This window comes from Macaca mulatta, chromosome 6, assembly GCF_049350105.2.
Source record: "Macaca mulatta isolate MMU2019108-1 chromosome 6, T2T-MMU8v2.0, whole genome shotgun sequence".
NCBI lineage: Eukaryota > Metazoa > Chordata > Mammalia > Primates > Cercopithecidae > Macaca > Macaca mulatta.
In genome coordinates this window covers 170,726,672-170,752,645 of record NC_133411.1, presented here as the reverse complement: position 1 = coordinate 170,752,645, position 25,974 = coordinate 170,726,672, and the positions used below count along the sequence as shown (strand labels likewise).

General features: G+C 35.1%; 1 protein-coding gene across 2 annotated transcripts in view; it reads right to left on the bottom strand.

Moving 5' to 3' along the window:
- GABRA1 (gamma-aminobutyric acid type A receptor subunit alpha1) overlaps positions 1 to 23,954 on the bottom strand; it is a 55,077-nt gene extending 31,123 nt beyond the window's left edge. Inside the window, exons 1-4 of one of the 2 annotated variants that reach the window (XM_015141354.3) lie at positions 23,649 to 23,954; positions 21,176 to 21,264; positions 17,805 to 17,917; positions 4,230 to 4,297 (exon numbers count right to left, since the gene is read on the bottom strand). In XM_015141354.3, the coding sequence (XP_014996840.1) occupies positions 4,230 to 4,297; positions 17,805 to 17,917; positions 21,176 to 21,249 (255 nt within the window). In that variant the 5' untranslated portion in view covers positions 21,250 to 21,264; positions 23,649 to 23,954. 2 annotated transcript variants of the gene reach the window in all.
- Between the last annotated feature and the right edge of the window lie 2,020 nt (positions 23,955 to 25,974).

Sequence of the window (25,974 nt, the reverse complement as noted above, 5' to 3'; positions counted from 1 at the left end):
TATTATTTTATCAACACAAATTTATATTAGGTTTTTATGTAGCTGGTCATGAAAATGTGCTATTTCTTTAGAAGGATTGTAGGGAAAGAAATCTAAGGAAAGTAAGAAGGTGGTCGAAACCAAGTTAAGTAAAAAAAAAATGCAAAAGAGGGGACTCCATGGAAGAGAGGCTGGACAAAGGAGAAGCTCTCTTAAATAATTTGCTGAAGTTTCCAGGCTCTAGTCCCCACCACTCAAGTGAAGAATCTGAGTTGCTCTGTTCAATAGAGTAGGTCCCTGGAGAATGTGAGTCTTAGTCTGAAGATCCGGGACAAAACATCCGCTATGTCCCTAAATAAATATTGTATTGAAGTGTTTCTGCCTCTGCCATTTATTACCATCTGTGTGTACTTTGACTTAATACGTTTTAAGCACTATGGAAAACAAGGCTCTGTGATTGTACTGCCTCGATATTTCTGTCAGAACCTAGTGCCCTGGGAATGTTCTGTTTGATTGCCAATTAATGGTTTTTAAAATAAAGTTAGAGAGTTGTCCTAATTTTGTTTTCTATTCTAGATGAAGTCAGATGCCTTGGGAGCTATGGAGTCTCCGGGGCTAAATAGCCTGGGTTCAAGTTGCTACACTTAGCTAGCAGGTCACTTTCCTTCTCTGGGAAATGTAGATAAGAATAATACTTAGCTAAAAGGTTTGCATGAGGATTAGATGAAATATTATCTAGAAAGCATTTAGCATGGTGCCTAATGTATTGTAAGCATTCAATAGCATTAAATCTTGCTATGTTATTAATATAGATTAATTTATTAGTACTCACCTTAAAAACTATACAACTTTTCCCATTTTGAAAAACAGCTTTGTCTTTCTGCCTTCTGATTTTGATTTCTTCTAAGACATGCTGCTGCTTCTTGTACACAATTCTCCCATAATATAATTTAAATGATTAATCTTCTAAAGCAAGGTGGCCAGGTACAATTTCTACCAGCTACTAGCAAACCAGTGGCAGACCCATGGCTAATTTGATTTTTAACAGAGCAATTGAAACATTGTCTTGTTCAGAGGTTTAAGGCAATAGGGAATATTGTTGGTTGGACACTCTGTTCCTTATTCCTATCTGACATTTGACCAAATGTGATATATAAAATGTAGATTATAATCACAAGTTTGAAGGTGTATCAAAAAGCCTATTCTAAGATTCAAAAACTCCAGCATTGGTTTATTAAATCACAATTAATCTGAAGCAATAACTCAAAGGCATGCCACCTATTTTTTTTAAGAAAAGAGAAAAGCTTTTGATCGCCTGTGGCTTCATTTGGGCATTGTCCTATAACAACTCCTACTGGACATTGACTCTGTGATGCACCATGCCAGGTGCCAGAGACTGAGATAGAACGGCCATTAAGCAAAATTTATGTTATTATAAGTAGTAAGATGAGGATTGCCATCAGTGTGTGATGTTTTGAATGTTCCATGCCCTCTCTTGATGTTTTCGTCAACGAGACAAAAGAAACTTCTGCATGCTCCCAATTCCCTCACACTCTTCCACTGGGGAAAAGAAGGAAGAAAGGGAATTTAATCTGATAGGTTAATTTGGAAAAATACATCAATTTTACCCATTTCAGTCCTTTTCTCTTGTCTTTTCCATGTGGCTGCTGGCTGCCTATAAGAGTGAAAAATTCTGCTGTGCTCTCCGATGCTGGAAGTTTTACATGTATAATCCACACCCCAGTAAAAGAAAGTTAACACTGCCTTGACTGGGTGGGTTAATCTGGTTGATTCTGGTGCCTACTCTCAGCAAACCCACTTGTCTACAGATATAAGTCACATTATGTAATATCATCATTATTAGTAATATATATATGATGTTTTCATTCCCCATGCCTCCTACTCTATTGTCTTATATCTCTATTTTCAGAACTCAGAGAGGAAACAGGGTATAATTTATTAGGTGCCACAAGACCTCAATTTTTTTTCAATATTATAGGCTCCTAAACCTATCACCAAAAAAAAAAATAGTAATTTAACATTTACTTTAAAATAACAATGAACTAATACTGTGAAAGATGTGAAACACATGTGTCTTTACCTTCTAGGCAACAATTTAAGAAAATAAGATATTTATTTATAAATAAGAGAAATAAGTTTACAAAGTAGTGCTATACATGTGGCCGAAAGCTAAAAGGTATTTTATAGTCAATACATGTGATTAGAATACAAAAATGGAAAGTCAATTTGTTATTGGACTAATGAAAATGATTTGGGCGGAAAAATAGGATTTAGATGGGTAGAGAGAAGAAGAAATTTCCATGAGTTCTGCATGGCACGATAAGGAGCTCAGAGGTAAAAATAATATAATAGCTCTGATTTATTGAGCACCATTGTAGACACTTTATTTGCACATTTCATTTAAAACTTATAAAAATGTTGCAGGAATAGACAACTATAATAATATACACATTTGAAAGACTTTGAGCCTTAGAAGCTTAAGAAATTTGTTCAGTGTCATGCTGCTGCTGATGGTGGATTTGAATTCAACCAGCTTGAGTCCCAGAGCCAGCCCTGCCAGCGCCAACACTATACTGCCTAGCAGAAAGCAGGACTAAAACAAATAGTTAATATTGGGAACAAGTGACAGAGAGTGGCAAAATCATTTGTGGATTCTATGGAATACAGGCAGAACAGTTTGTATTTGACCTTAAACATGACTGGTACCTAACAAATATTTTTAATCATAAAAGTATCATGAGAGAATAGTGTGGGAAGACTGAGTTGCAACATGAGAGAAATACAATGGGTCTTCAGAAAGTTGTCAATTTAGCAAAATACATTGTATCACAGGTTATTTCAATAAAGTGGTCTACAGACTGATCATAATTCCAAATTAATTGTAAGATGCATAAATTCACAAGTATGATTGACTTTCATATTATATTTCTTGCATATTAGTAATGGCTAAAATTTGTTAAGTGATGTTATTAATCTCACCTTATACATGAAGAAACTGATCCAGAGAGATATTAAGTAATTTCCCTAAGGATATACCCTTCTGTGTGAAGTAGCTGGCATCATAAACGCAGGCAATCTGGTTCAGAAACCTGCATTCTTAGTTACCACTCTGTTGCTGCTTATATATACCACCTGTTTTTCTTGGTCCAGTTGGCATATTTCAAAGCTTGTCTTAAAATCTAAAATATCTAATTATCCTCTGGGCCAGAATTTCCCAAAGTTCACTTCACAGAATATTAGTTCTACAGAACATAAACAGGGGTCAAATGACAAAAAAGGCCTTGGGTAAATACAATTGCAAAAACACCAGATTAAATATAGTTCTTGTTTGTTTGTTTATTTGTTTGTTTACCTCAGAAATTGTGAGGGCTTTTACTCTGCCATTCATATTTTCTCTAAGTTTTATTCTGACCCGCTGTGAGCTATGTTGAAATCAAAATACTTTTTCAGTAAACTGGTGCTAACATGAGGCATTTAAAAAATAGTATTCACTTAATATATCTTGGAAATATTCATAATGGTATGTCTCCATGACCACTTTATGATGTTTTGCTTATATAGAACCTTGGCTGTTATTAGTTCAGTAATATTATACAATTTCTGTATAGCTCTATAACTCCCATCAGACAGAAGAGAAATTCATGTTAATTTCTTTGGACTGGAAAAAAAGAGCAAGTATAGATTCATTATATTTCCACTCTGGACACTAATTTAACGAATGCTTTTTGCAGTGAAGCAGAATGTTTCCTAGTGGTGTGTTTTAAATATTTTTGTCTAATTCTGGTCAACTTTTACACTGGTTTCCTTTTGGTTTTTAGTAGCCAAAAATAATTTAGAAATCATAATGTTCACGGCCATTCTATAACAGTTCTGGTTACCTGAAAACTGCATCCTTGAATCAACATGGCCTACTGACTAAAATGAAACGTAACTCATACTGCATGGCTTGCAGGGTATTAACCAAGGCAAAGCAATCATGTTAGATATTTTTTTTTTAAAAGATGACTGCAGTGGTTGAAAATCATGGAAATAGGTCTGATCTGGGAAGCAAATGAGTATTTTTCTATTGTATTAATATTTTATTACATATTACATATTACACAGAGAAAGACACAAAGATCTAGCCAAGACTTTTCAGGTTGCTCCCTAAAAACTTAGTTTATGTTTTTATTTGAAAAATTAAATTTTAGAAATTCTCCAAGAAAACCAAAGAGACAGCGTCCACTTACCATATCATGGTCTGAAACGGGTCCAAAACTGGTGACGAAGATATCAGTCTTCACTTCGGTTACACGCTCTGGTGAAGCAGGAAATTGGGAGAGTGAGTGTCTATCAACAGTCCTTATTAGATCTCACCACCACATACTCACACCCAAATGGGAAATTTATTGGCTTTGATTAGCTGTTTCTAAAATTGGTCCACTGTGTAGTCCTGATAATTTACTGCTTACACATAAAATTTCACAGTTAATATTTTCTATGGAGAATGAAGCCTAAATATGCCACTTTGGGAGGCAGACTTTATGGAAAACTCAGCTGCTGCCTAATGAATTCTTCAAGAGTGGACATACTTGACTAAATGATACTAAACTGCTTCACATTATAATGAAAATACATTAGCATGTTGGTATAGCTTAAGCTTAAGTATTTTCACATGGCTAGACAGATCCTCCAGGTATTTAGGCTACTCTTGGGAAATATATAGTGTACTTTAGCAAGCCTTATTAACTCTTTAAGGACTCAAGAGTATGTTATATAAATGCTTGCTTTCTTGCACTAAATCATAACTGAGTTATTCATATTTTTCTTGGGGAAAATATGACATCCTGTGTAAGTCTCTTCAATTTTCAGGATGAGAAGAACATATTATGGCACAGACAAAGTTCACTTAATATATTCTGTTTCACATTCCATGTGGTTTTATTCTATTGTCCTCTGATGGCACATATATCAACCAATAAAGCATATTAACTATAGTACTATGACAACTCACCACAGATATTTCCAGAGAAATACTGCCATTCTCCAAGAAATAGAAAAACAATGCTTTCAGAAAAGAAACAATTTGTTGAGGGGTGAAAACAAAAAATATGACTTTATAATTTTCATCTTTAGCTCTGCAAAATGCAGTCAAGTATCTTTAACAGTTCATTTATTTTTTTATTTTTTAAATTTATTTCTATTTTATTTTATTTACTTTTTAAATTATTTTTAATTTATATTTTTCCCAGGGAATAACTTGGATAACTCAGTTATGATTTAGTCCCAGAAAGCAAACACTTATAAAACATACTCTTGAGTCCTTGAAGAGTTAATAAAGCTTGCTAAAGTACACTATATATTTTCCAAAAGTAGCACAAACACCTGGCGGATCTTTCTAGCCATGTACAAATATTTATATGCCAGGGTATTTGTATCTCTGTCATGTAACATAAAAAAGGTGATTCACCTTTTGTAAGTTCATGAATTTATAAAATGATTATTTCCTTTAGAAATCAAGAGCTGGCTTTTTTCCCTTAGCAATTTACTTGTGAAGAGTTAAGACTGTCAGTATAAATTTATCCCAACAAGATCATATTATACACTATACATAATGTGTAAGTCAGCTAAAAAAAATTTTTGAATCAGAGATGTTCCCTTCAATAACCAATACAATATTATTTGCACAAAAAATTAATTGACTTTAAACTGCTTAAATGAGTCCCTTGATGTAGGAATTATCTGCAGTTTCCCCTTTTAAAAGTTCAAAATGAGAACATAGCTTATGACAATGAAAATAAAGAGTAGTGGTTTTAGAACTCACTTCCAACCGTAGCTTTAACATGCTGCATCAACTTGGGGTAGTGTGACATGTACGGTTGTCAGCACTGTTTCAGCTGCCTTAACCATACTTCTCTTCTGATGTCCCTATTCTCATTCGTTCTAGCACCATTTTTCCACTATATGTTCTCTCTATTACACACATTCTTTACATATATACTTTTTACTAGATTATTTCTTTTTCTTAGTTAAAACATCTGTTATTTCTTAAGACTTCATCAAGAGCTTGTACTGTATTAGAATTCAGGACTGCTTTTCAATGAAAAATAGTAATAAACAAAATCTATGCTATCTGTTCACAAAAGCTTGTATTTATCATAGTAAATAGCTCACTCTTTTCTCTGCTATTTTTTCCAATATTTTCCTTTCTGGATCAAATAAAGGCACCGTCAGTTGGATTTTCTGTGATATAATAAAATATACCTTTATTATCAAGAAGAAAGTACAAAAAAAAAGGATGACAGACCCTCAGTCATATTTTCACCCTAAATTCTTTATGCACCTTATTGTAAATAATTTTATTTCTTATTATTTATAGATAAACTTCTTGCAATTAGGTGTTTCCAGACTGGGTGACCAAGAAGAATTAAAATCTAAATTATCTTTATACATAAATCTTGGTATGGTCAGATATTCCCATTACACATTTTTTTTTTCCTGATTTGCTGACTCAACTTCTCTTTGTTTCCAAGGTTCAACTTTGGTTCTCTTCATATAACAAAGTGTAAGATCTACCATGCATATTTTATGAAACTTAGTAACATATATGGAGTCAAAAATGTTTTAAATATTTTTATTTTTGAGATGCATGTTCACTTAGGGAATACCTGCCAATCCTGGTCTGCACACTTGCACGTACTCTGTAGCCAAGGTCAGCTCTCCTGGAGTCCTTTATCACTATTATGTAATTCTTGAGTGTGGGAGGAGCATAATTTCTACACTTTAAGGTAATTCCATGAAGTCCCTAGCTTTACAAAATTGACTTACCAAAGGTGTTAGGAGCCTAGGAGCCGCCAATCTGCATTATTTAGCATGATAAAAAGCCCTGAAGGGGTAAGGTGACCACTTGGCAAATATATGGGCCATTTCTCTCTGTTATTTTAAGATTGTTAGTAGGTAACCATACTGAAATAAACTAGTTAAGGCTCAAAAGCATGTTTATAAGGATTATTATACCAATAAAATACAGCACAAAATATAGTTAAGTTTACATCCATGTTGCCATGCATAATTGTTACTGTGCCATTTAAAGATATGGCAAAAATAGAAATAAATTCACATACATGATTAAAACCACATTTTGAGAGTCTGTTTCTTTAATATTTTGTTTAGCCTTTCTCCTAAACTTATTTACCATACCAGTTCATCATCTTCAGGTACTTTTATCTTGTTTTCTGCTAGACACTTGGCTCTGAGATTTCCCAATACTTACCATTCCAATATTACAAGACAAGTTCCCTGACTGGGAGTCCCCACATGCGTCTCTTGAAAGATGCTACTCACCATGAACTCTAACCATACATGTATCCTTAAAGAGTTCCTGATTTCTTACTCTCTAATTATTATTTTTCTCTTCCAACCATACTCTCAATCCCTAGGCTTTAGGTTGCAAAGTTTGTAAGTCTCAAAACTGAAAGATGCCTGTGGGAGATTGCAGTGACCAACTACTAAATGGAAGGAGGAGTGAAGGCATAAGAAGAGGAAGAAGCAGATTGTAATGTATTCTGCATATTACCTGGAACTTGGGGCGTTAGAATAATTTTAAAAGGGGAACAACCACTCCTCATATGTTCCCCTCTAGTATATCTCCTTTGCCACATACCCAAGAAATTCTCTTTCATTTGATTTGTCATCAGCTCTTAGCAAGTGTCCAGTGGGGACAGGGGGGCGGTGGGGGGAAGCTTATGTGGCTGGAAAACTCTGCTAATTAACACTGTTGCAAACATTAACATCCTAATGTCTCTGAGGAATCATGTCTTAAATAAATATGGTCAATCTTGTTTACCCATGTTTCCCCAAATTATTTGGCACTGCTACTCTAAGATATTTCAAAAGCTTGAGGCATATATAACAATATAATACTTTGTGTTGTTAAAAAAAATAACTTCAAAATATAAGTTTAAAAAACTCAGAAAGATGTGAAAACAAGTAAAATTCCCTGGAATGCCACCATTCACATAAGTCCACTGACACGGTTTGGATATTTGTTCCCCGCTCACATCTCATGCTGACCTGTAATCCCCAATTTTGGAGCTGGGGCCTGGTGGGAGGTGTTTGGATTTTGGGGGTGGATCCCTATGAATGGCTTGGGCCATCTCCTTGGTGATAAGTGAGCTCTTTCTCTCTCTGAGTTCACATGAGATCTGGTCATTTAAAAGTCTCTCTCTCTCTCCCTCTTTCTCTCTCTCCCTCTCTCTCTCCCTCTCTCTGTTTCTCTCTCTCTCTCTCTCTCTCTCACTTCTGCTTTTGCCGCGTGATACATTTGCTCCCCTTTCCCCTTCTGCCATGACTGGAACTTCCTGAGGCCCTCATCAAAAGCCAAGCAGATGCCAGTGTCATGCTTGTACAGCCTGCAGAATTGTGAGCCAATAAAAACTGTTTTCTTTCTAAATTACTCCAGTCTCAGTTATTTCTCTATAGCAATTCAAGAATGGTCTAACACATCCACTTTCTATTCAAATAGAAACTTAATGATTTTCCTCAAACCACATCCTCACAAATATACAAACTGTATATGTATAAACATATATACAAATACTATACTGCAATTCCTAACTCCCAGACAACAGTTAATCTGTTTTTCCTGGGAATTTTCTACAATGTTGGTATCTTGCTGATAAGATTTGAAATAACATATGTTTTAAAGCGACAATTCAAAAAGGTGAGATTAGTACTCGAAGCAGCAATGAGAAAATCAGAGTAGTAAAATAAGTAGTAAGCACAATAGATGAAGCATCTAAATACTCAGATTTAAACTCTGATTTTTCTCGAGAACAAACTGCGTGATTTTAGGTACAAGCCTTTAATCTCTCTGAGTCTCTATTCTTACATTTTGAATGAATAAATAATACCTGCTCAAATGACTACACAGCATTGGAGTGATGTTCAAATAACATTGTGGTGCCACAACACTTTGAGAGGCATCTGTTGGGTACATTAATTTAGTCAATAAATGTTTATTAAACATTTTCTATGTGCCACTTAGGCACTCTTCTAGGTAACAGTAATACAATGATGAGTAAAACTGTAAATGTTTCTGTTCCTCTGTAGCAAACCACATACTTATTTTAGGAAAAACATATTTTAGGTCGATTAGGGGATATATAGAGATTTAAGTACCTACAGAATTATGCAAAAACACATATGCACACATTCTGCTAATTAAATTCAGATTATAAATGTTCTGAAAAAAATGTCATTTGAAGAGATAAAACTTGAAATGAGACTTTAAAGATGGGAAAAATTTAGTAAGATCCAGGGAGAGGAAAAAAAAATTTAAAAAAGAAGGAGGCAAAGGATCTGAGGTGAAAATAAATGTGCTAAATGTGTTATGTTTAAGAAACAGAAAGTGCAGTATATCTGGATCCTGGTGATGCTGATGATCATGGTACAAGATGACAATCTAGAGGTAAGTGGGACCATATCTGAAGATCCCTGAGCATTTCAGCTAGCAGTTGACCTTTATTTTGATGCAGTAGGAAGTCTTTGGGTAATGAAATGAAATGAAATGATGTTACTTACAGTCTAAGAAGATAGTTGATGCTGTGTGAATAGTGAATTGCAAGAGTGACTGTAACAAAAAATGGAGGAGGGAATGAATAAGAAAGAATTGTAGGTGGTATTTTGTTAGTAGTGCTATCATAACCATTTATTTAATATGGTATTAGCCATATTTTCCCTGGAAACACTGTCTGCTGAGGAACTCAGAGTAATACTCAACTAGACCCAGTTCTGTGGGTTCATAACTGATGAAGGAGGTTTATTGCCTTATTTAAGCTGCTTTGTGTCTGTTGATTCACAGAGGTAGGCACTACATGGAGACTAAATGGACTACCATTAGTCGTTATAATAAAATGTACCTCAAAACCCTACTTTAAAATGGTCCTGTTTGGAAACTGAAAATATCCTGGGCTCCTATATAAACATCAATGTATATTCCTGGATAAGGCAATGTTCCAGCTCCCTGGTGACCTGCTTGATTGGAGCAACATTTTTGTCCCCTGTCCTTCTTCTCTATTCAATTAATGCCTTAGAAAAACTGGAAACTATCCCTTAGATGGTATGTAGAGTTACTTAGTTTTGACTGCATTCAACTACTAAGTCTGGATATGGGGGTAGACACCCAAGTTTCAAGGTGTTTGACCAATCCCTGATTCTTTGGTGTTTTGGGATTCCAAGAACTCAGATGATGCAAGCCTGTCCTAGGAAGAAAGGTCAATATTATTGCAGGAGCTATTTATCTTATTTCCACTGATAAATTCTCTCCATATGCTGTAATCTGAGCAGTTTCTATCGAGAGAGGGCTAACCTTCAGAGAAGATTGTGCTGTTGGATAAATGGGTTTCTTTTGATCAGTAGAAGTCCTTTTTTTAATTTTTATAATTTTTAATTGTTGTGAGAACATAGTAGGTGTATGCATTTACAGAGTACCTGAGATGTTTGGATACAAGCATGCAATGTGTAATCAGTATAAGTCTTGATCAAAATTGTGCAAACTGTGATAACTCTCAGGCATCCTATTTCACGTTCACAGGGTAGCATTTAGTTATATGAGAATAAAACTATTAACAATCTTACAGAAATATGCAAATACTTAGGGCCCTGCTTTCTCTTAAGTTTTCCAAAAATGGCAGTCTGTGATATATAGCAAATGAGATTCTCACCTCAGGAACACTACACTATTTTTCAAGTATAGAAATCTGATTCTGCCAGGAAAAAAAAAAAAAAGCAATGATCTATAGACAACATTTTTTTAAAATCCCATATTGGTTCTGGAATCAACATGGGAAATGGAAGCTATATAGAAAGGTCAAGAGTAGTTGCACAAAAAATAAACCATAGCTGTTTACTAATACTGTGCACATTATAACTTGGACATAGTTGCAATGGTTACTTTTTTGTAAATGTTTTCATTTTTAACTTTTGTGGATACCTAATAGGTGTATATATCTATGTGGTACATAAGATGTTTTGATACAAGCATGCAATGCGTCATAATCACATCATAGAAAACAGGGTATCCATCCCCTCAAGCATTTATTCTTCATGTTAAAAACAATACAATTATACTCTTAGTTATTTTAAAATGTCCAGTTACATTGTTATTGACTATAGTCACCCTGTTGTGCTATTAATACTAGGTCTTAGCCATTCTTCCTATGTTTTTGTATTTCCTTTTGTACCCATTAACAATCCCCATCGCCCTCCCCCCATTATCCTACCCTGCCTGATAACTGTCCTTCTACTCTCTATGTCCATGTGTTTAATTGCTTTGATTTTTAATTTCCACAAATGAGTGAGAACATGCGACATGGATGCAACTGGAGGTGATTATGCTAAGTGAAATAAGGCAGGCACAGAAAGAAAAACATCACAGTAGTTTCATTTTATCTCAGGAGAATATTGGCACTGATCAGGTAGATGGTTTATATACCACAGAAAAGATGAAAGTAGCAAGTTTTCTAAACACGCTAGAACATTCCTTTGGGTATCTAGGTTAAATTCATTAGACAAGCTGGCTTCATGAGCTGACAGCAGACCTCCGTCAGTAAATGTTAAAAGGTATTCTCTGTTCATTTTAACAATTCCTCTTGGGGTTTTGGTAACTACCTTTTCTCTATAATTTAGCTGAATTATGAAATGTCTAGATACAGTATTTCTGTGGAAATGTATTGCATTTTGCCCAAGTCTGAACATCTGCTCCACACCTTGCATTAAAAGCAACAGAGAAAACGACAGCAAATTCAAAAGGAAGGATTCCAGAGTAGAATTTCAAAACATAATACTAAAGGCTATTCTCTGGTATAGTAAACACAACAAGAACAACAACAGGAGATTGGATAAACCTAACCATCTTTTAATTTTATTTGGAAATTGTCAGTAATTTAGACTATTTTATCTAATGCTATCACATTGTGACAGAAATTATTTTGTCCTATTTTTTGAAATTTTGTTTTTTTAATATAAATACAAAACAGGTATTTTAACATTAGTTGAACATGAACAAAATGTTTCTCTCTGATCTCAATGTTACAAGGGATATATATATAAAAAAAAAATCACATGAATATCAGACATCTTATCATCCCGAGAGAGGTCAAAGTTGAATTTTAAAAGAATTAAACTGTGCTGCTTTCCCTATCCTCGAGTCACCTAAACTTTACAAAGTTACACAAAAAAATAAATTGTTCTTTTTAGAGCACTCTTAGTTTTCCATTTATTCTTATTTTTACATAAGGAAATGGAACCCAAGACCCAAGCCAATTCCCTAAGAAGCCAACAGCATTTTGCCAACTGTAGGGAATTTCCAACCCAGCTGCCTTGCATTAGGGAGTTGGGAATTCTTACATCTTAAAGCTGAGATCTCTTGCAACAATTAGGCTAAAGGTTAGTCTTAAAGGATTTATATTGGCATAAATAATTCAAGATTAGGAAAAAATATGATGGTAAGGAAAAAGTCTGCTTTGAGACATAAATGATTTGTAAAATAATATGTTACTGTTAAAATACATTCAGAGACAGCTCCAGTTACTAACGCTCTTCTAATTGATGCTGTCAAAAAAAAATCTATAAATGAAAACAAAACAAAACCCCCCAAACCAAAAAATCCAAATCTACAGCATTTACAGAAAAAAGAAAATGTTAACTAAATATCTGTTAAATGTGTAGCAGGGATAAAGGTAGTCCATTCTCTATCTACAACCTTACTTCTCTACCATCTGCTTCTCCACTCTTCTCTCAGGGTTTGTTGTTTTAGGAATACACAACTATCTCTGTTTCCTTTGCTGTCTTCACGTGGTTTGAGGACAAAACTTTTGAGAGGCATTTATCATCCAAGATATTATACACTGATATTAAGTTGAAGACTGATTCAGATAGTATAATAATATTTCCAGGAACTACTATTAACAGGGAGAGGGAGGATGAAAAGTTCTTTCTTCTGAAATTCTTTCAAAATGTGACTCACTTAAGACCTCATTCCTTCAGCTATATCATGTTTGTGTTCTAGTTAAAGAAGTATCTGCCCTAATTTGTTTTCCAAGAAGTGAAATGAATGTGTTTATAGAATAATATGTTTTCTGTAAGTTAGATGTGTGAAAATGAGCATGTGTACAGAAGAAAAAATCTTTAGCTTGGTGGCATGGCCTCTCGGTGATAAACTGTGTATCAGTGTGGCTCACCTGAGATTTTGGCTTATCATAAATAAAGTGTAGCCTGTCTATATGGTGGAGTAAAAGGGAGGAGAAACATATCACTGGAGGAGTATTAAGTACCCATAAAAGCCTGATTATCTTCCTTCAAAATTCAGCTTCGTATCTCTGTTTATGGATTATTTTTGTCCCACGCCCAAAGTGCAGGGGAAGCCAGTATGTAAGTGACTGAAATTTCACACAGATGGGTGCAGTTCAGCAGGAGCATTATTTAATTTTTTAGGAAGTTGGAGAACATTCAGGCTTCCTTCATATATTACAATATAGGCAAAGAGGAGAAAACTTGGGAAAATGAATTTCCTGGGAAAATTTTGGTTTCATCCTGATTTAAAACTAAAAGAGCCATATAAACTGATCAAGGGACACTTGAGTCTCCCCAGGCTCATGAGATTAATTCCTCTCCTTTTTAATTTCCTCTGTGTTGCTCTCCTTCACTTCCTCGATTCCTCTCACTCCCTTCTGTTCTCTATTTTCTATCCTCTTTTGCTTTCATTTTTTTTAACCTTTTTCTTTCTTATCTTCCCATTTTTTCTGACTTTTATCCTTTTTTCCTTATTTTATTCTTCTACACTGACCATGCTTTAGGTAAGAGTTCTTCCAAAAACATTGCTCAGCTTCTCATTGCAAGAATGTAGCAGCCCCCTACACCTTGCCAACAAAGAAAGAGATTATAGACAAGAATGCATTCAGCAATTACTGATAATTTTTATTTGTTTTTTCTGGATACTGATTATTTTAACTCAAGTCTATTTAAAAGTTTCTTTGTTGACATCGTACTTAAATTACGAACATAGCTGACTTATTTTTCTCTTTTCAATCCCAAATAGACCATATTAAATTTTTAGAATTCCACTTATTCTAATCTTCTGTAGCTCTCCTATCTTCAAAAATCCCTTCCTAGAGATCTCTATTAGTCGTCCTTTTATTTGCAGTTCCTCATGATTGCTCTTATCTCTGAAAAGGCAGCCTTTTAAAATAGTTTTATAATATTTGCAAACTGATTCCTATCATCTAGACTAACCAAGTTATATATTTTGTTTTCTAGTTATTGAACCCAAGGTTTATGTCTACTAAGAACAGTGCTATACCTTCTGATGCAGTGTGTGTTTCTAAAAAACAGGTCATGATGAATTTGCAAATACAGGAGTTTCTTGTACTAGTCTCAAGTCTCAGCTTATCACATTTTTCTATTTCCTGGGGACATTCAGAAGCAAAAATCCCTGCTTTTTGCATAATGTTGTTACTTTTATAAAAAGACTTTTGTCATAATAAAGAAGATAGTGGGCACCTTTATCTTGCAAGAGGAAATCATCCTAGCTGTGATCATAAAATTACTAAAAGAAAACTTTTACTCCCTTATGAGCAAATGATAATCTCACGTATTTCCTTTATATAGTCTTTTCATCTGGAGGCAAATGGCTCCTGAAAAAAAATAAATAATAAAAAGAGAGGGTCTGTTTTGCAATTGGGATCTACTGGGATGCATGTCATACTTAAAGTACTAAAAATTTATGGTAAATAAATAAAATTAAGTACTTCAAAGTTGCAAAAATTTAAAAAGAAAGCCACGATAATGTCAACTTAATAGCAGCCAGCAATCATGGTATTATCACGTTTCTCTAAGTCTATAGCTGGTTATGTTTTTCAAAATGTCCTAAAACTATACTTAGTATTTTAAACTATAGTTCTCTAATGACAGACACCTTCTCAAAATCTACTTTAAAATGTTCATGACTCTGTAGATATAAGTAATAAACATGTGCTATTTTATTCCTTCAGGATTAAAAAAATTTCCCCAAAAAAATATAAAAAAAAGTTTAGTCAGTATCAAAGTTCTCAAATCCATCACATTTAAGTGTACTAAATTCCAATAGGATGTTTAGAATAAAAATAGAGAAAATATTTGAACTACTTTTTTGTTTTAATTTCTGTCATACTCTCAGAAGTCACTGTTACCAGGAATCAGAAATATCAGAAAAATCATCTTTAGTAAAGATTAAAGCACATCCACTGTTAATTTCCTCAAGTCCTGGAATTATTATAGCAATTAGGCTCATTTCACTCTAAGGAAGACAGCTTGTGTATACTTGGACAACTACTATTTTGTTCTTGAAATACATATCTATTTTTGTTCTTTTCTGGGATTAACTAGATGATAAAAGTAGATTCTACAAAAATAGCAATTGACAATAGGAATTAATGTAGTTATTCCTGTAAGCAAATCTACCAGTATCACCAGTATTGAAAATTAGCTTTTCAATGTACTCTCAGTCTAATCTTTATATCTTCAAGGTCTAAGGCTCTCCAGGGTCTAGGAATGCATATGAGGATTAGTTAAAATAATTTCTCCTAAAATTTATTTGATGAATGGGTTAATGTATACATTTATTAAAGAGTTATTACATACAATTAAAAGGAAATGAACAGTCACAGCTTGCTACGTGTACTCTGAACAATAACATAACCACATGGCTAATATTTTAACAGTTTGTGTGTAAAATTATTTAATAAATTGAAGATGATGCACAAATCTGTCAGATAATACTCATATTTACGTGTCAAAATATTAAATAGAATTTTCTAAACCAGGATGAAGAGAAATGTTTTAAATATGTTGTGAAATTCTGCTGATTTTTTAGGGAATGATAGCACAGGGCAGGAAGGAGATGAGGTAAAGTCATCAGATACATTCCAACCAGTATTTCCTTTTTTGTTGTTGTTGTTGTTTTTTTTTGAGACGGAGTCTCGCTCTGTCTTCCAGGCTGGAGTGCAGCAGCCGGATCTCAGCTCACTGCAAGCTCCGCCTCCCGGATTTACGCCATTCTCCTGCCTCAGCCTCCTGAGTAACTGGGACTACAGGTGCCCGTCACCTCGCCCGGCTAGTTTTTTGCTTTTTTTTTTTTTTTTTTTTTTTTTTTTTTTTTTTTTTTTTTTTTTTTTTTAGCAGAGATGGGGTTTCACTGTGTTAGCCAGGATGGTCTCGACCTCCTGACCTTGTGATCCGCCCGTCTCGGCCTCCCAAAGTGCTGGGATTACAGGCTTGAGCCACCGCGCCCGGCCTCCAACCAGTATTTTCAAAAGTCTTGCTATGTAAAATTTATATCACTAGCCTGGCTTTTCTTCTTTACATACATTCCTCAACTAACTAGTTTTGTAATTGATTGCAAATTTTATGAATAAAAAAACTTTTGAAGACAATTGAGATGTTTAAATGTACACAAGCAGTATTTTAACATACCATATACACAATTAGGCTCCCCATTTTGTGATCACTCTATTTTAAAGAATTTTTTCTAAAACCTGAATATAAACTTGGTGAAGTCTAAACCTGAGGAAATTTGTATAGTATGTCCTAAAATGAGTGTTTGAAATTGATTAAAAAGGACACCTGGTAAGACCTTTGACATATATTTGGGTTGTGTCTTTGACAAGGCAGTTTCCCTTAAACCTCTGAGACACTAATGACGTTTGGCAGCTTCAAAATAGACCCATAATGCACATCCATGTCATTACACTATGCAAAATATTTTTTTAAAAGTAACTGTAAATCCATGCAACCATTTAGTTGAAAAATCATTGTTTGAATTTGTAAGCTTTTTATTCTTTGCTTATCTGTGCTATCTAAATGAAGAAGAGGTGGCTTTCTTAATACTGCCATTTAATCACTATTTAAATATTGCTATTAAATAGTTACTACAAATGCTTTAGGAAAGGTTCAGTATCAACTATAGTTGGGAATCATGGATTCTAACCTTGGTTTACTGTGTGACTTTGAATGATAATTTATTTCTTTGGTTCACTTGCTTTACTCTGAGATCACTATCTTGATTTGTCTTCATTAGTCTTTGTTTAACCAAATAAGGTAGTTTAATTATCTTATTCAAGTGTTATTCGAATGTGTGCAATTCCTAGAACTATTTACTCTTATTGTTACACATATTGTGTTATTAAGTGCTGTCTTCTTCCTAAGCAGAAATGTATCAATATAACTGAGTAATTGATATACCAGGAAAAATAAAATTGTATTAAGAAAATTAGGGTATAAGTTCAAATGCACAGTTAAACTACAACGCTACCATCTATCTCATTCCCTTATTAGCCTAGAGGTGGTGGCAATTTAACACATAATAGTGGATCAATATGTAATATTCCAAAATAAATGTTTGAACCAACAGAATCAAAGATACCCTGCTGGAATTAAATGCAGACATAGTAGTACTAGGTGAGGTAGCTGCAGTCTTTGTGCTGGAAGATAGAATATTATCCCAGTGTTTACCTATATGAGAAAATCGTTCATGGAAAGTACTGTGCTTATCACATAAATGTAGCATCTCCTTCGTGTCATTATTAGAAGTCTGTGTCTGCTTTTTACTACATGTGGATAGGAAACTACATAGTAACTTGAATTAACATAGAGTGATCTATTAAAAATAGATTCATCATTAAATTACATGTTACCATTTTTATTATTTGACCATTTAGAGGTAAAGTAAGGCTGTAATAGTAGAGATTTCATATTATTCTCTAAAACAAAAATACAATAATGCAACCTACCTCCCAATCCTGGTCTCAGGCGATTGTCATAACCGTCTAGGAGTCTGTCCAAAATCCTGGTGAAGACAGTGGTATTGTCTTTAAGTTCATCTTGTAACGATGGCTGTCCATAGCTGAAAAAAACATAAAGAGAAGCAATAGCTAAAGTATACATTTCTACTAAAACCTCTTTCCAAATAAATCCTTTCTCAGTTTTTCTACCTTGCTTTCAACTGAATCTTAACTTGAAAATTATTTTTTCACAAGGTGAAAAAGAATGTTATTTTTAAACTCTGGGCATTTAATTATATTTTTAATTTTCATTTTTTAATGTGAAAGGAAAATTATGAGAAATGACTTCTATCTGTTTACTTTTTGAATTATCATGTATGTTACGTTACAATGCATGTCTTCTCTGAGCAAGCAAGAATGCTAATGCACGTGAAAAAACAATAGGAAACTTCTTAACAAATTAAAAAGAGTTACCAAAATAACTGATTTTTTTTTAATTGAACATGTAGCAAAAGCCTAAGTTTTAACCCACCAACATCCCTTTCTTCATTCACTTCGTATAGGTTTGTGTTTTGGCGGGGTTTTCTTGATGTTCTTTAAAGAGATTTAGATAAAACATATTTCTTAGGAAAATTATATTTTACATCAGTGTGCAAATTTCCATTCCTCTTAAGATTCATAACCCAATGATTAAAATTTGTCTGTTCACACAGCTAATTAATTTTCATTATTTCTAGTCTTAGATGTAAACAGAACCTTTAGAAAGATCAAGTTCAATAATCTTAATTTACAGTCGACTAAGCTGTAGTACAGTTTTAGTGTTTTGTTTAAGAAGGCACACCTATTTGTGAGCAAAACTTGACCTATTACCTAACTTTCTTCAAATTCTGGTCTGAAACTTTATTTTCCTGCTTCTCTATTGGGATAATTACTTATATTTGAACGTTACTAGTTGAAGATGCAGCTTGTATCCCTTGCCATTATTAGTCTTTGTGTTTCAACCACATAGTGACCTCAGTTCAAAAACTGTGTATTTCCTACATCAATCACATTGCTATCTATGCTCCTTGAATCATATTTTATGTGATGATTAGCATGACAACTCCAAAATCCTTTGAGAGAAGAGTTTTCTATCTTAGGATGGATCACGTTTACTGATATATTTCAATCATAGTTCTGACCTTGAGTACAAAAGCAAAATGAATACAGGGTGTAAACTAAGAAACTGCCACAAATGATCACTTTTGTATTTTCTACTTAATATGCCTTGTGGTTCACTCCTATGTGTTGATATTACTGATAAATATAAGAAAAATAGTAACATTTGAAACCAGAATTCACTTATTTGACAGCAGCAAGATATACGATCAAAATATCATTTCAAAACCAAACACTGTTTTGCAGGTAATTAATTTTGTATCGGCAAAATGCAATGGCTATTATTCTGATAAACTTTTAATTTGGTAAAGTTACTAAAACTAAAGGCTATCCATAATATTGGATATATGTGATGTGCCTCTTTGAAACAATTTTTCATTCTCCTAATTTCAACACTGATGCCATGCAGATTGAGAGCTTACTCTCTTATGGCAAAATTAAACCTCTTGCTGCTTTTTAAACCAAATTTTCAACAAGCTAAGTGTCTTCCAGTAGGTCTCACTGGCAGATGACAGCAGTAAGGCAAAAATAGTTTTATGAATGCAATTATTTATAAAAACTTATTGTCACAAAATCAACTGCCATGCCTGCATCTTTCAAGGATACTGGAAGGTCATCTTGATAAAAATGGAAAAGAAATGCTAGAACACCCTAAGTTGTGAGGAGGCCCTGATCGGGAACTCTGAGAAAGAAAGCAATACAATAAGAAGAAAGAAAAGATGAAATGGGGTAGCATGATGAAATAAACTTAGATTATTAAAACAATTCTTACAATATAGAGTGCTTATTACCGTTACCTACACCCTCTAAGATTTTACAGCTTATATAAAACTCAGAAAATGCTTTTCTTCCTGATTTTATCTTACAAATATTTTCACCAATTGTTTGCATTGGAATACAGATGCCCAAAGAGACCACTGCCTTTTCCCCAACACCAGTTCTGCTTTCCCAACAGGGATAGAAATCTTTCTTTTACGTGATTTTTTAATGACACTTCATCTTCACTTCTAACTTGCTATGTCAAGTTGTAATTGCCAGAGAAAAACCCTACGAATAAGATGCTTGTTCATTTGGTATTAAACACCCATGCCAATGTAGTGTTTCCTAAACTGAATATATATTTTGAAGAGAAATGCCAGTTACAGTACCTGATTTTGATTCTATATGAACCACTATATAATAAAACACTGTGCACTAACTCCATCTACAGGTCATTGCAATAGTAACACTTCATATAATTTTTCAAAAGCAGTAAAGACATTTAACTTCTCACATTAAGGATATCTGATAATAATGCCTGTCTGTCAGTGTTTACCTTACACAATAGCAAAAAACAACAACAGACAACTTCTGAATTAAAATAAACCTTCCTAAATTCATATGTCTTTCCAGACTATTCCATCTCCCTATCTTAACTCTTAAGAGTTCACTTGCCATTACATTTTGAATAAACTCATGTTTTTATGATATGTCTGACTTTCTTAGGGACCACAGAAATAGGCTGCACAAGAAATACAAAAGCAGATAAAGAAAAATCTGTAATACTTAGTCATGTAAATAGTTTCTACTATATTAATTTAACATGCTTGACTGGATCATTAGAACATATTTTGACTATGGTTAAGCTTTATAAACAATTAGTAATTGTTTTTTTAAATAGAGAAATTTGATTTTACCAAAGTTCTTAAATATTTGTGTCGTATAGTCCACCTTTATTTGTTATGTAGACAATGATTTCAAAATATGATATGCACATGCTTTTATAGAGACACGATTTTCAAATTAAACATATTATTTAAAACTTTCCATTTCTATAAATACAAAAGTTATTGTATGGTCTTTACAATAGGCTAGAAATTTTCTTGTTAAAAAATCAGCTTACATAGTATGCAACCACTAATTGGGGTAACTTTTTCTAAGAATTAGGAAACCGCATGTTTTGTTTAGTTCCAGCTGAAGAGCGAAAAGTTCAATGTAAGACTTAAATGTTGAATTAATATATGTCTTAACAATGACTTGCTAAGTGTATTCTAACTAACATGCAAATATACTGATTTTTTTTTTTCATACTGCTGCTCTTTACTCTTAGCTGGAAATTATTGCAGTTAAGTTTTCTGAATTCCCTTAGTCATAAATTCATTTGAGGACAATTTTCTTCCCCCGATAAAATAAATGAAAAGTTAATGAAATTTTCATGCAGATTTTTTAAAAAGTGTCCCCACCTTCTTCCAGTCAACGTGCTGAGAAGGAGGATCCAGGCCCAAAGATAGTCAGACAGACCTGGACTTTTCCTCATCGCGGGCTGGAGCAGCTGAAAAGTAGAATAAGTAGATATCAATGTCTGTAGGAAGAAACATCAGGTTATAACCACCAGGGCTGACTGAGGCAGTTTAGATGAATGCTTTGAAGTCAGGAAATGACCTCACTGGGATATGACACCTCATTGGAAGCAATGGAAACCTGGACCATCCATTCTCCACTTTCCCTTCCATTTCTCCATTCAGAAACATATCAGTGTCCTTATTCTCCTGTAAAAGAATACAAGTTGAAACGCTTTCAGGTGACAGTATTGCTCAACATAAAAACTGTGAGTTGTTTATCTCTGGATTTTATATTTATAATATAGTTTGGTTTGTTCTCTTCTTCTTGTTTATCATCTGAAAATTTGGACCTTTATGATTTGAGTTTCCACAGTGAACTGTGCATTAAAATTGTTAAGCTGGTGTCTCTAAGAGGAAGAACATATTTAGGGATTGGATGGGATAGGTTAACATGTTGTGATGGCTGAATTCCTCTTTGAATTCTGCAGGTACCTTGATTTCAGAAGCAACTGTATTTCTTTCTATTTAAAAACATAGGAAACACACTGTTGAATGCCGGAGTCGTGCTTTTATTCTGTGCCTGTGACTGCTTTGTTAAATATGCTTCCTAATGTTTCTGTGAAGCTAAAGGACACACTTTATAGTCAAGCCATGTGCTGATCTCTCTCACATACAAACCACACACACAAATGCACACAAACATGCCCACACATATCTTTCAAGCCCTCTCAAATTCTGCCAGGTTGCTGCTAGAAAATGTTTCATCTCAAACAGATGGAAGCTGGAGTGCTTTGCTTTGCATGAATAAAGGGATCTTTTTTACCTCTTAGGTAAAGTGCAATCAATCACCATCTGATTGTTGAATTTAGACTTGGTAGTGGAATGTTGGAGAACTGGAGGACTACAGAAAGCTTACAGAATTAAAAATGTATATAGTCTACGTGTGGTATCAGTTTTCGAAATTCAATGCACTACCTGAATAAGGAGCAGCTATGGTAACATTTTAATGTGCTGTAATTAATTCCAGTCATAATATAAGGAATGTTAAAAGTATTTAATCTATACATCTTTGTAGGGTAAGTGATTAATAGATTGCAATCTTTTACAGCCTCTTTTTCACTAAACCTTCTATAGCTTAATGTGATATGCTTTTAAATACATCTACAAAATGCTTTCTGCACTCTCGGAAATCATTTAAATCACTAAAAACCATTACAAACAGGCATGTAAGCAATGAAACATAATATGTTTAGAGCGAAATGGTCTAGAGATAAGAACTCTGAGCTTCATCATAGCTTTTACTTAATTTAGTAATTTAGTGACTGGTTTTGAAACAGATTAGTTGACTATGACAAGAAATCTTGGATAAATATTATGTTCAAATACTACATCTAAATTGCAAAATTTTAATTTACCCTTTTACTAATATTTATCATTTGTTAAGAGGGAAAAACAACTTCTCTTAGCCCTATTAATTTTTGTTGATCTTTATAAAAAAGATTGAATATCTGAATGGGTAAACAAACCACAGCAAAATCCTTTGACAAGGCACCGTCGCTTTTTGCCCTCTTCTGACATTTTTAAAAGAGAAAAACAAAATCTATCATGGTACTTCAGTTGTTAAGAAAGTTTCTTGCAAATACAAACATAATAGTTTAAAAGAAAGGCTAAGCTGCAGTCTTACCACTTTCTACCTTCATCCTCCCCCTCCCCCAGACACACACTCCAAATGTTACCATCCCATGCCACCCATATCAAAGACTAAGTTGAGTTTTCGTGCTCAGAATGGGAGAGACCCCTACACCAGAGGACATTTCACCAGCGTCCACTGGAAAGGGGGAAACAGGCGATTTTGCAGCCAGGACAAGAGAGTGCCTTCCCTAGGATGACGGAACAGTGAGACAGGTTTTCTGTCCCAGCGTCTTAACTTTAGATGATGGCCCCCAACGCCCCTCCCCAACTCATCCCAGCTCCCCCTTGCAAAAATAAATAAGTACATAAATAAATAAATAATAAAAGCCCCAAACAACATGCCGCCACCCACCCTGCGGAATACATTCAAATATGCTTAAGAAAGAGGAGAAGAAAAGAAGAAAGACAGCGGAAAAATAATGCTCTTATATCGCTGCGGTTTCACCCTGAAAGAAAAACATTTCGTTGTTTCTACCTGCTGTGGGATCAGGCTCCTGTCCTGCTCGCTCCCTTGCTCGCTCGCTCGCTCTCCCTCTTCTCTCTCTCTCCCTCTCTCTCCCATCTCCCCCCCGTTCTCCCCCCCGTCCCCCCCCCCCCCCGACTATAACATTCCTGTCTCTCCAGCTAGGAAAAGCCACGTTCAAAGCTCTGTCTGTGTATCGTGGTCCAAAGTCGCACTTACCTAGGGCCCCTTCTGGACACAGGATCTCTTAAGACCGGGGAAAAAAAGTCTGGGAGAGAGAATCGTGGAGAGACTGGAACCAGCGCGAGTCTGCGAGTCCGAGTCCGGGCGCGCCGGAGCAGAGGGGCGTCCTCGCTCTGCCTCTCACTCACTTGGTCTGAGCCATCATGGACTCTGCGTGCTCCTTTGCTGAAGATTTCACACCCAAATTTGCTTCCCAATATCCAATCTGCAGCTATACAACAAAAGATTTCTCTTTACCAAGACAGTAGTAATACGTCCCAGGGCAAACCGGATGTGAAATAGGCGGTGACTTCATGCCAGAGAGATTTTATTTTAGAAAGGAAGGTGGTACCAGCCTCTGGATCTGGAGACCAATCCGCCCATTTTTTATATGCAGCACAATTTAACTTGCACCACTCTGGCCCTAATCCCCTTCTCGCTAGCTGCAGGCTCAAATCCTTCTACAGTCTGCTGCAAGCTTCTCTTTTTTGGGGGGAGCGGCAATGGGGGAGGGAAGGGTAGAAAGGGTGAGAGACATACGGACTGCACTTAGAGTCTTTCCACACTTGCAATTTATGAACACCCGATTTTAAGGTGAGCCCATTAAAAATACAACTCTTCAGTGCAACTATTCTACCTTTGATCAAATATTAAACCACTGCCTGCATATGAATGAACGCAAGCTCTGAAACAGGGAGATGCAGGGTTACACGTGTGGAGAGAGCACTCGTCTCGCCTCTCTCCCTCACACACACACACTCCCACACATATGTCTAAGTCCCCGTGTCTTGCAGAGTCACGAATGGTGACGGTTGGTAGGAAAGAGCTCTGGCAGGTAGGAAATTGGCTACTGGGTTTAGAGAGTCGCACTTTCTCGGGTTGGGAGCGCTTTCCACCCCACGTTCTTCTGTAGCTTAGAGGACAGCAAAAACACCCTCCGGAACCGGGTTTTTACCTTTTTAAGCAACTGTTTGTCTGTGTTATCATGGAGAAAACGCAGGCGCTGTTACCTCTGAATTGTGCTGGGTTCCTGGACGAAGAATATTTAACTAATAAATCATCCTGATCATTTGTAGGCTTGAGAGTCATATCTCCATTTCCGGAATCATTCCTTTGCCTCGAGCTCCATCATTCTCGGATTAGGAAAATGGGAGAGGGAGAGGGGGAATTTTTAGAAGTCAGGACGAAATCCTCGTCTACTTTTTTCCCCCGTCTCCGGCCTCTTCTATTACCCTCCCTGGTAGCTCTCCACCCACAAATAATTATACACTAGGAAAGGGGGGTGTGTTTCAACATCAGTCTAACTAAATTTCCAAGGAATCAGGGATGACTGTGTTTTCCTCCTCAGATTTTGTGAATGGCTGTTTGTAGCAGAGAGGGGATGAGTGCTGCCTTCCTGGGAGCGCTTAGTAAAACCTAGATCACTGGGAGCTGTCCCTTCAGCACTTGCGTCCAGTTATGGCAGGAGGTACTGAAAAGGTGACGTGCCCCACGCAATGTTCCTGGTGAATAAGGTCTGAGCTTTGGTAAGCTCACTGGTCATTTTCTCCTAGTGAGCTCCTAGCAGAGAAGACGTTTCGGATGGGGTGGAGCCTGAGCAAGTGAAGAAAAAAACCTGAGTAGCCAGTCCATAACCACTTTGGGGTTTATGATTCTACAAGTGCTTCTTGACCTTGTGCAGCAATACAATCAGCTTAATGATTAAAACTTAAACAAGGTGATTGCAATAATAAGGAATATAAAATTGAAGACCACATTAGGGGTTGGGCTTGGTTACCTTCTGAGTTTTGTGGTCAAGTGTCAACTGGGAAATGATTTTAGAGGTAAATTTTGGAAGAGAGATTTGAAGATTGTGTTAAGATACCCCTGTTTCTGGGCAGTAGTTAATTGCCTGCTATGTTCAGATATAATAAATGCTGATGTATGCTTAAAGATATTCACTGAAGAAACATCACGGCTTCCCTATGTGTCATTAACCAATTTTTATTTACTTATCCATTGATTAATTAATTTATTGAGTAGTTTTGAGAATAAAACTGAATTTAATGAGATTTATGATTAATAATGAAATCCTAAGTTAACAATTAGAAAACATGATTCTTTTACATCATCTACAATGCAATTTCACAATTTTGTCTTGTTTTAATGAAAATAAACAGTTATAAAAATCTGAGTTTTCAGTGTTCTCCTGGCTAAACTGTTGCAGGTCCTTTAGTGATCTTCTACCAATCGAAAATAACTTTGTATCCTTTATCTAATGGAATACAACCAAATCACTCTGCTGATTTTGGTTTTGCAAACAAAGTCACTCAAGCTTCATCAT